Below are 11590 nucleotides of genomic sequence, written 5' to 3' on the forward strand. Positions count from 1 at the left end.
GATATTCCTTGCAGATCTTCCAATGTACCATTGTTGCTACTTTGTCATGCTGCTGCTTGTAGTAAGTCTGTGCAATCTTTTTGCAGCAGTTTACCAGGTGGGTCTGCTATTTCTTCAGCTTCTTTGCATAGGCAGCAGTTACTGTCAGTTGCTGTCTTCTCAATTTTGACTTTGTATGCATTTGTCCTTAAGGCTTGGTCTTCTGCAGCCAGAATTAGTCCCTCAGTCTCTTTCTTCAACTTTCCTGCTCTTAGCCATTGCCAGGTCTTGTTATTATCTGCTTTCCCAGCTATTTTTTTAATGTGCTGGCCATGTAGTGCTTTGTCTTCCCATGCCTCTATTCTGCTTCATTTGGTCTTTCTTGTGGGCCAATTTGGTCTCTCCAGTAGTAAGTAAGCCTTCCTGATATACTAATTTCAATGCATCTTTATCATTGTCCTTCAGATATTCTTCCAAAGCCATTTTTTCTTCTTCAACCATCTGATGTACTTGCAGCATTCCACATCCACCTATTTCCCTTGGTAGATAGAGTCTGTCAATGTCACTGTGTGGATGAAAGGCATGATTCATTGTCATTATTTTTCTGGCCTTGCTATCCATTGCTTTTAGTTCTGCTTGAGTCCAGTCCACTATACCAGCTGTGTATCTAATGACTGGAATTGCCCAGGTGTTGATTGCCTTCACAGTATTTCCTCCATTGAGTTTGGACTTTAAGATCTTCTTCACTCTCTTGATGTATTCACCTCTAACCTTTTTCTTGACTTCAGCGTGCTTGATGTTGTCAGCTTGAAGGATACCCAAATATTTGTAGTAATCTTCCTCATCCAGACTCTTAATGTTATTTCCATGGGGAATCTTTATTCCTTCAGTTTTCACTATTTTTCTTTGTTTGAGAGTAAGTGTGGCACATTTGTCCAAGCCAAACTCCATTGCAATATCTTGGCTATATATACGGACAGTGTTCAGTAGCTATTCTATTTCAGATGATGTTTTTCCATACAGCTTCAGATCATCCATGTAAAGTCTGGCAGATGTTTTTGATGTTTGGTAGCCATGTCCTGAGTTATTCAGTATTGTTGACAGAGGAAACAGTGCAATAACAAATAGTAGTGGTGATAATGAATCTCCTTGAAATATTCCTCTGTTGATATTAACCTTTCCCAGTCTTTCATCATTGACCTGCAACTTCCTTTGTGCCATCGATCTTTGTGTAGTGGGTCCAACGCAAGGAAGAGACGCCAGCTGGAGTACGTGTTCAGCTCTTTATTGGAAGGGGGGTAGCATACCGAGGAATGAGGGTTACCTGGCCTCCTTAAATACCTGGCCAGGTACGCGAACAGCCAATGGGGTTGGCCCTAGGTTTCCCGCTGAAACTGGGTTTCCCGCCAAAACCGTTCAGGCCAACACCCCCTGGTGGCTGTTGATATGCAGGTGCCTGCATACATAACACCCCTCCCCCCTTAGAGAAGAACCACATAACAATGGTAACAATTTGCAACTAACTACATAACTATATACACTGTGTGTCAGCAACAAAAAACAATGCAACTGTGTGGTGGTCACTTGCACACATAGTCCACCAGGTAGGCAGGTGTCCTGTGGGGCTGGGTGGACCATCTGGGTGTGGCTTGGCACTGGGCTTGGACAGCTGGTTCTTGAGGCCTCTGTGCTGGGTTGAGCAGAGCTGGGTTCAGGAGGCCCTCCCCCTCTGGTTCCTGTTTTGTGTTGTTTCTGGTTGGGCTGACCTCTCCTGGGGTGTGGCTTTCCTGTTGGGCATGTGTTGTGCGCTCAGGGACCCTTCCTCTGAGCTGGTCGATGTGTCGCCTTATGTGTCTGTCCCCCTCCACCCCCACGATGTAAGAGAGGGGTCCTGTTTTCTCAACCACTGTCCCCGGAACCCATGGATGCCCTGCCCCATAGTTCCTTGCCCAGACCAGGTCCCCCACATTGAGAACCCTGTGTGCTGGTGATGACAGTGATGAAGATGGTGGTGGTGGTGGTGGTGGTGGTGGTGGTGGTCTGACCGTCTCAGCTGCTACTCGGTCTGGGTGTAAGCGGTCCAGCTTGGTGATGAGACGCCGTCCCCATCACAGTTCTGCTGGGCTCTTCCCTGTAGCAACGCATGGTGTAGTGTGTTGGGCGAGTAGGAATTTTGCCAGTCTGTGATGCCAGTCCCCACTAATAATGCACCGGAGTGCGTCTTTGGTCGTCCTTACCATCCGTTCAGCTTGCCTGTTGGTCGATGGATGGAAGGGTGCGGAGCTGGTGTGCCTAATCCAGTTCACCTTCAAGAATGCCTGGAAATCATTAGCGGTAAACTGAGGCCCGTTATCAGACACAATTACATCAGGGAGGCCGTGTGTGGCAAAGAGAGCTCTGGATTGTCCTCACCGAGGTCATGTTGGGAACAGGGACTACCTCCAGCCACTTGGAGTGGCTGTCCACTACTACTAAGAACAGTTGGCCCTGAAATGGCCCTGCATAGTCAATGTGAATGCGGGACCAGGGTGTGTGTGTGGCCTCCCCCCTGTGCACGGGTGTGTGTGGCATCTCTGGCCTGGATCTCTGGCACGTGTAACAGGCCTTGACCCATTCCTCAATGTCCTTGTCCAGCCCTGGCCACCAGAGGTAGCTTCTGGCCAGAGCCTTCATCCTAACCACCCCCAGGTGTCCCTCGTGTAAGGAATCCAATACCCTGCCCCGTACTGCGGTGGGAATGATGACCCTGCTTCCCCAGAGGAGGCAACCCCTGTGCGTGGAGATCTTGTTGCACCTGGTGAAATAGGCCTGGAACTCAGGCCCCAGGGACTTGTCCTGCCACCCTTTGCAAACCCATGAGTGTACCCTGCTCATGATGTTGTTGGTGGCTGTGTTGCTGACAATGTCCTTGGCATGGAGTGGGCATTCCGGTAGCTCCTGCAGGGCTAGGATCTGTGTTGCTGGTGCTGGGTCTGGTTTGAGGGTGTCAATGGGTAACCTACTTAGGCTGTCTGCATGGCCCATCTCCTTCCCTGGCTTGTGCACCAGCTTGCAATTGTAGGCTGCAAGGAAGATGGACCACCGGAGCATTCTGGGGGACAGAATTTGGGGTGTCTGCCTGTCTGTTGTGAACAGGACTAGGAGTGGTTTGTGGTCCATGTAGACAGTGAACTCCCTGCCATACAGATAATCGTGGAATTTTTTGATTCCTGCTATGATTGCCAGGGCTTCCCTGTCAATTTGGGCGTAGTTTCTTTCTGCTCCAGACAGCGTCCTGGAATAGTAGGCTATGGGAATTTGTGCCCCGTTGGGCTTGAGGTGACTGAGTACTGCGCCCACACCATAAGGGGATGCATCACATGCGATGCATATGGGCTTTGTCTCGATGAAATGGGTTACTGTGGACTTATCCGACAGTAGTGCCTTTAATGCCCTAAAGCTTTGCTCATGGATGGAGGTCCAGGCCCATGCTGCCTTTTTATCCAGTAACCTGTGAAGTGGCTCTGCAATGGCTGCCGGAGCCGCATGCGGCTCTTTGAGCCGGCCCATGCGGCTCCCAGGCCTCCTCCCTCTTGAAAAAAAAAATGGTACTAAAAAAACTTAATCAATTTAAACTTCTCACAAAAAAACTTGAAAAGTTTAAATTGATTGGTTGGTTTGTGGGACCGCCCACAAACCGTTTGTGGGCTACCCACAAACCTTTGTTTTTTTACTGCACTTGGCAGAGTGGAGGAAGAGAGGAAGAAGTAAAACGTAAGTAGATCTGCTTCTTCCCCCCCCCGTTCCCTCTCGTCGCCGGGGCTAGCAGCCCCGACGAGCAAGAAGGCGCGCTTCGCCCGCCCACCCCCCCCCGTTGGCTCCTCTCGTCGCCGGGGCTGAGAGCCCCGCCGAGCGAAAGCCGCGCTTCGCCCGCCCGCCCCCCCCCCCGTTGGCTCCTCGTCGCCGGGGCTGAGAGCCCCGGCAAGTGAAAGGCGCCCGCCCGCCCCCCGTTGCCTCCTCGTCGCCGGGGCAGAGAGCCCCGGCAAGCGAAAGGCGCCCGCCAGCCCCACCGAGCGAAAGGCGCCCGCCCGCCCCCCGTTGCCTCCTCGTCGCCGGGGCTGAGAGCCCCGGCAAGCGAAAGACGCCCGCCAGCCCCGGCAAGCGAAAGGCGCCCGCCCGCCCCCTGTTGCCTCCTCGTGGCCGGGCCTGAGAGCCCCGGCAAGCGAAAGGCGCCTGCCAGCCCCGCCGAGCGAAAGGCGCCCGCCCGCCCCCGTTGCCTCCTCGTCGCCGGGGCTGAGAGCCCCGGCAAGCGAAAGGCGCCCGCCCGCCCCCCGTTGCCGCCTCGTCGCCGGGGCTGAGAGCCCCGGCAAGCGAAAGGCGCCTGCCAGCCCCGCCGAGCGAAAGGCGCCCGCCCGCCCCCCGTTGCTTCCTCATCGCCGGGGCTGAGAGCCCCGGCAAGCGAAAGGCGCCCGCCCGCCCCCCCCCGTTGCATCCTCGTCACCGGGGCTGAGAGCCCTACTTCTTCCCCTTTTTCCCAGGCCCCCCGCCCCCTGCTAGATCTGTAAAGAGGTTCCATAACCCCCGTGGGGATATTTGGGTGTTTTTCCCCCCTTCCTCTCTCTCTCTTTCTCTCCCTCTTATCTCCCCTTCTTGGTGTCTCCCCGTTCTTCTCCGTCTGCACCCCCCTCCTCAGAATCCTTCAGAGAACCCCTTCCCCATCCCCTCCTTTTCAGTTTTTCAAAGGTGTATTTTGTTTTTTCCCCCTTTTTATCTCTTCGATTTTTCTGTTTTTCTTCTTTTGCTTATAAATGAATAATAACAGTCACCAAATGGGAGGGGCGTTTACTCGTTCCCAAGCAGCTGAGGGGAAACTTGGAGCTGCTCACAGCCACCTGTGTGAAAGGCTGGCTTTTTAAAAAGGATTTTACCTTAAGAACCTGGGTAAGGAGGCGCAGGTGGGGCTGCCATCCCCAAGGACTCGGGTAGGCAACCTTGGCTCTTTTATGAGTCCTGGGCTTAAACTCCCAGAATTCCTGAGCCAGCCATGCTGAGGAGAAATGGAGAGGTTTCCATACTGGCTCAGGAATTCTGGGAGTTTAAGCCCAGGACTCATAAAACAGCCAAGGCTGCCTACCCGTCACAAGGGGAAACCAGATTCACTTAACAACCTGAATACTAACTGCAGTGATTCACTTAGCAATGGTGGTAAGGTCGCAAAATGGAGCAAAACTCAGTAAACAAATGTTTCACTTAACAACACAAATGCAACTCAACCAAATAAAATGGCTTAACAAAAAGGTATTCGTCTCTTAACAGTGATTTTTTTTGAAAACTGCTGGAATACTGCTGACTAAAGAAAAGGCCTGTTTATTCCTCAGGTGACTGTCCTACTTTCCAAGTAAGTGGCAGGGAGGGGGGAGAGAGAGAGAGAGAAGGAGAATATGAATATATGTGGTTGCCCTTACTAGACTTTTAGTAAAGAACTTTAATGAAATATTTTGATGTTTAATTAAGAGATGAGGTATGGCGCAATTATGCTGTATTTAAAGATGGTAGATTAGCTGCTAAAATTGTTTTTACTTGGGATGAAGGAGAAAGGGTTTTTTTCCCCTTTCTTCTTTCCTTTTCTACACACACACATCCCTTTTTTTTCTTTTGTATTTTTCTATTTGTGGTTTTTATAGTTTGTACTGGCTTTTACTATTTTCATGTATAATCCTTAATATAAATATTTGAAAAACAGGACATAGAAATGTGACAGAGACAGAGAGAAAGAAACAAAGAGAGACAGAGAATAACCTGCTATAAGTGACTGGATGAAAATGAGTGCACCTGATCAAGCACAATTAAAGTTCTTAAACTTTTTTTGTGATATCGATAAAGATGGTGAAGCATTTTAATGTCCATTTTAAACTCATGAAGAGCTGGCTGGCTGGGGAGGGGGGATCATGGCTCTCAAAAAATAAGCTGGCTGTGCTTCTTGCTCATGTTCACTTGCCTTCTGCACCTTGAGTGTGTGTGGGGGGAGGACGAGCTTTGCTGCTGCGGTTTGCTTGGCCATGCCCGGGCTATGTCCTGCCGCTGCCTCCCAACCTCCACCTTTGCCACTGGGTAAAGCAGCGGTGGAGCGCTCTGTCCTGGGGGGAAGCAGCAGTGGCAGTGGAACGCTCCATCGGGTGGGGGGGGAGTAGTGGAGGCTGGGTGCTCTGTGTGTGGGGGGAGAATCTTTGCAGGAAACTGGTTCTTACATTATTTGATTCACAATACTGGTTATAATTTCCACCGTGCGACACCCACCAGCATGAGATTTATTTTGCTGTTTGCCCCTCAATAGGCCAACCATGGACAAATCATCCAAGAGAAGAAAAATTTCGGAAGAAAACAGAGTGTTTAATGATGAATGGGCACATTCATTTGCTTTCACCACTGACAAGACTGGTTTACCAGTATGTCTAATATGTGGTGAGAAATTTGCAAACAACAAGAAGTCTAATGTTGCAAGACATTTCCAAAATAAACACACAGCCTTTGCTGAAAAATACCCAGAAGGAGAAGAGAGAAAAAAAGCCGTTTCAGAATTGATGCGGAAGGTTGATCAGAGCAAGAATCAATTTAAGAAGTGGGTGACGTCTGCAAGTTCAACTACATATGCTAGTTTTGTGGCTGCTCAGGAAATAGTCAGGCATGGGAAGCCGTTCACAGATGGAGAATATATGAAGGAATCATTCATTAAGATTTCAGAACATCTATTCTCAGACTTCAAAAACAAGAGTGAAATTGTGCAGAAAATCAGAGATATGCCCCTCTCTGCGAAGACTGTTAAAGACAGAACCCTAAAAATGGCAGAAAACATCACCAGACAGCAAATTAAAGACATCAATTCAGCTGAGGCATATTCAATTGCCTGTGATGCATCCAAAGACACAGGTGATATTGAACAAATAGCGCTGTTCTGCCGATATGTGAACTCTGCTGGGCCACAGGAAGAAATGTTTGAGTTGATACCACTGAAAGGCCAAACAAGGGGAGAGGACATCTGTGAGGCTATCTTGGATTATTTTAGAACCAATGAAATCAACACCACCCACCTTGTGTCAGTGGCTACTGATGGGGCACCGAGTATGACAGGAGCGCAGAAGGGCTTTGTGGCTTTACTGCAGAAGTCGCTGGGTAGAAAGCTGCTAACATTTCATTGCATCCTGCACCAAGAGGCATTGTGCGCTCAAACATTTCCTCCAGAATGCACAGAAGTGATGAACCTTGTCATTCAGATTGTCAATAAAATAATGGCACAAGGTTTAAATCACCGTCAGTTCCGTTTGCTACTAGAGGAGGTGGAAAGTACGTATTCTGATCTCCTGCTGCACAACAAAGTCAGGTGGCTGTCCAGAGGGGAGGTGCTAAAACGCTTTGCTGCATGTCTGGAAGAGGTGAAAACGTACCTGAGCAGCAAAGGGCTCACCTATCCTGAGCTGGAACATCCAGAGTGGCTGGAAAAGCTACACTTCATGGTAGATATGACAGCACACCTGAACAAGCTGAACACAAGTCTTCAGGGTAAAGGAGGCACAGCCCTGCACTTGCTGGAGGAAGTTATGGCATTTGAACGCAAGTTGACAGTGTTTGACAGAGATTTACAAAGAGGTACACTGTCTCACTTCCCCTCTTTGAGAGAGTTCAAACAAGGTAGCAATGTGATAAATTCAGAGTATTTGCAGTCTGCAATCATTGCAATGCAAACATCGTTTGGGAAGCGATTCTGTGACTTCAAAGAGGAAAAAAATACATTATCTTTCCCTGTCACTCCCCTGACCAGCGATCCATCTGCATTGAATATGACTGCATTTGCAGGTGTAAGTCAACCTGATCTGGAGATGGAACTTGCAGACATAGCCGACAAAGAGATATGGGCATCAAAGTTCCAACGCTTGACAGATGCTCTTGAAGATGTTGCCCGTCAGAAGGCCAGTCTTTCACTGAATCACAAATGGAGTGATATTGAAAACCTTCCCAAACAGGACAAGCTTATATTTGATACATGGAATGCCCTCCCCAGCACATACAGAAATATGAAGAAATATGCATTTGGAGTCCTGTCAATCTTCGGATCCACATATGTATGTGAACAGGTCTTCTCCAATATGAACTACATTAAAAACAAATATCGCTCATGCCTCACAGACAACAGCCTGCAATCTTGTTTAAAAATGAAGGTGACGTCTTACAGCCCTGATATGCAGGTGCTGTGTGCTGATGTTGAGAAGCAAAAATCACATTAACCAGGTAAAATAATTATTTTAATTTGCTATTATTTTGCAAATATATATTTGATGTTCTTCAGTGAAAGAGTGCTTTTATATTCCTTGCCAGCTGACTGCACACTCCACTACAGATGGACTGGCAGACGGGCACATGGACTGGTGGACAAGCAGACGGACGGACAAGTGGACGCATGGGCAGATGGACTGGTGGACAGCAGGCAGATGGACTGGTGGACAGATGGCAGATGGACTGGCGGGCGGATGCACAGATGGACAGACAAGAGGACGATGGGCAGATAGACTGGCAGACAGGCGGGTGGGCAGATGGGCGGACGGACAGAATTACAAGCAGACAGCATTTTGGGTTTGCTGCATGGGGAAAAGTTAAGTTTGTCTTTTTATTTAATAAATATGAGGAGGACTCAAATGGACATTGAGTATTTTATTTGAAAGTAAACCTTCGACCCAGCGACTTTTTTTGGAAGTTCAAAATGTTTTTGATGTATACAGAAATAAAAAAAATTCTTTGTAGAAGTTCATTGATTTCATAAATTTTGCAGCTCCCAATGTTTTGTTTTTGGTGAGAAACGGGGACGCCAGGGTGTTCAAATCTGGGTGGGCTCCCAGCAAACACGCACCAAAGAAGTGATGGGAAAAGGGGGGGAGCGCCCCGTTTCTTCTTCAGGCAAAAACTCTTCTTCAGGCAAAAACTGTGCTGAAGCCAGATTGGGGAAGGGGGATGATGAGGAGGAAGAGCTGTGATTGACAAACTGCCAGCCAAACTCTTTGGGAGTGGGGGCGCAGGATGGAGAGGAGGGCAGCTTGCCTTGGAGAAGGAGGGGGGAGCCAATTTTAAAGGTTGTCCAGCTAAAAGGGAGCAAAGAATCTGGGCTGGAGTGCCTTGGAAAGGCGAGCAGGCAGCGCATCTGCATGGGCTGGTTGGGCTTTCTGCAGGTTTTGCCTGCAATTAAGGCAGGGTGAGTTTTTTGGCTCAGGGGAGGCTGGGGGGAGGGGGAGCTGATTGTGGGGGGACATGCCTGCTCACATAAGTGCAAATGTGTTTCTTCTACATGGAAGCTGCTTTGTTGAAGGTTATATCTTCTTTCCTTCCACATTCTTCGCCTCTCTGCTTTGTTCCGCCTCTGGGGATGGAGGGGGAAATTTACTCTGCACCTTTTCCTCATGTTTGTGTGTGTGTGTGTGTGTGTGTGTGTGTGTGTTTGAAGCCTCTGTTTGCCTGCCTGGCAAGGCAGGGGAAATTTGCTCGGCCTCCTCTCTGGTGTATGTCTTGCTTAGGTAAGCTCCACTTTAATCAAATCCTGTTCTGCACACGTGCATGCACGTGCGCATGCGCACGCGTATTTTGCAGCTCCCAGGGGTTTTTTTAGTGAGAGAACCGGTTCCGAGTGGCTCTTTCACCGATTCAGGTTGCCTACCCCTGCCCTAAAGCTTTGCTCATGGATGGAGGTCCAGGCCCATGCTGCCTGCTTGTCCAGTAGCCTGTGGAGTGGCTCTGCAATGGCTGCCTTGTGTGGAGGGAATGTGTGGTAGAAGTTCAGCAGGCCCAGGAATGCCTGTAGCTCTGCCTTGTTCTTGGGTGTGGGTGCTAGTTTGATGGCCCTCACCATGGACTCTGTGGTGTGGATTCCCCTGGCATCTACCCTGAATCCTAAGAATTCTGTGGAGGGAACACCTATACTGCATTTCTCCCTCTTGAGTTTGAGGCCAGCTGTGCGCAGCCTGGACAGTACCTCTCTGAGCCTACCTGCCAGCTCTTCTGCTGATGCTCCTGCAATCAGGATGTCATCAAAATAGGGGCAGACTCCTGGGATGCCCCTGAGTGTCTTCTCATAACTTCCTGGAAAATGCCAGGAGCAACGCTGACCCCAAATTGCAGCCTGTTCACCCGGAACGCTCCCCTGTGTGTTACTATGGTTTGAATGTCAGCTGTTTCCCTAGTAACCGTGAGTTGCTGGTATGCCTGCACAAGATCGAGCCTTGCAAAGATGGTGCCACCTTGAAGGGAAGTGAGAATGTGGCTGACTGTGGGGACCGGGTAAGCGTGCGGGTTTAGGGCGTGGTTCACCGAGCACTTGTAGTCGGCGCAGATCCTTATTTCCCCATTGGATTTGAGGGGGGTGACGATTGGGGTTTCCCACCCCCCATCTACGGGCTCTAAGATTCCCTGGGCCACCAGCTTATCCAGTTCACACTCGATTTTGTGTTTGAGCGCAAAGGGGACTCGCCGTGGCCGGACCCTAATGGGTGGAATGTTCGAGTTAAGCTTGAACGATATGGGGGGGCCTGTGTACCTGCCCAGCGTCCTGTCGAAGACGTCTGCGAACTCCTTGCAGACGGCCTCGACGGAGTCCCCCTGGATCCGGTGGATCCCGGAGACTGTGATTTCCAGGGCCGCAAACCAGTCTAGACCGACCAGGCTGGCTCTCCAGCCCTCTACCACTACAACCTCCAGGTGCTCTTCGCGACCCTTAAACCCCACCGAGACGATAGCCTCCCCCTTTACCTTGACCGGCGAATTCTGAAAATCGGTCAGGGTTAAATTTGTAGGCCGTAATTTAATCCGCTGCTTGCTCCAGCTATTTATATAGTAAAGGGTCTCGTCCGAAATGATCGAGACCGCTGATCCGGAGTCAAGCTCCATGCTGCAAGGGATGCCTTGCAAGCAGATTGTTAGTCTAATTTTGGGTTTGAGCAGCCGGCGACTACCCGTGTAGTTAATGGCCAGCCGGCCCTCAAGTAGCCAATTCGCATTTTAATCGGGGGCCCAGTACCTTTGAACGGCGATTTCTCTGGTTGCAGCTCGTGGATCTCCTCTCAGGGGTGGCGGCTACGACAGACTGCGGCTATGTGGCCTGTTTTCTTGCAGGCCCGACACGTGGCTGCCCGGAACTTACAGAGGCTGCGCACGTGGTTCCCACCACACCCTGGGCACTTCTGGGGGCTGGTGGCATTGCTGGGAGGCCTGGGCCTGTCTGGGCATCTGGCTCGCTGGTCGGGGGTCGCCTTCCACTGGAGGAAGTCAATGTTCTGCTCGTCCTCTCCTGTGGCGACCTGCCAGTGGACACTAGTCACCTAGTTGCCAGTTCAGGTCTCCTGGACTGCTTGGACGGCCCCGCAGGCCGCTTCGTGGGCCAGGATGGTGTCTTTGGCTTCCTGGAGTGAAACCTCCTCTCTCTCGAACAGGCGCTCTTGCAGCCGCCTGTCTTGTAGGCCGCAAATCAGCCGGTCCCGTAGCCACTCCTCTAAGTTCGAAAACTTGCAGGCAACGGCGGCTTCCCATAGGGCGGCGAGGAATTTGGCGCTGGTCTCGTCAGGGCGCTGGTCCCTTTTTTCGAATTGTGACTTCGCGG

At 50.3% G+C, this 11590-nt stretch overlaps 1 protein-coding gene across 1 annotated transcript; it reads left to right on the top strand.

Moving 5' to 3' along the window:
* Window positions 1–6797: 6797 nt before the first annotated feature.
* LOC308678991 (general transcription factor II-I repeat domain-containing protein 2A-like) lies at window positions 6798–8237 on the top strand (the record flags this gene model as incomplete). Its single annotated transcript, XM_081346219.1, has 1 exon — window positions 6798–8237. One exon carries the CDS (start codon window positions 6798–6800, stop codon window positions 8235–8237), a length of 1440 nt encoding a protein of 479 aa, XP_081202345.1.
* Window positions 8238–11590: the final 3353 nt, after the last annotated feature.

The sequence above is a fragment of the Vipera berus genome, assembly GCF_964194415.1.
Source record: "Vipera berus genome assembly, chromosome: Z".
In the NCBI taxonomy this organism is placed as follows: domain Eukaryota; kingdom Metazoa; phylum Chordata; class Lepidosauria; order Squamata; family Viperidae; genus Vipera; species Vipera berus.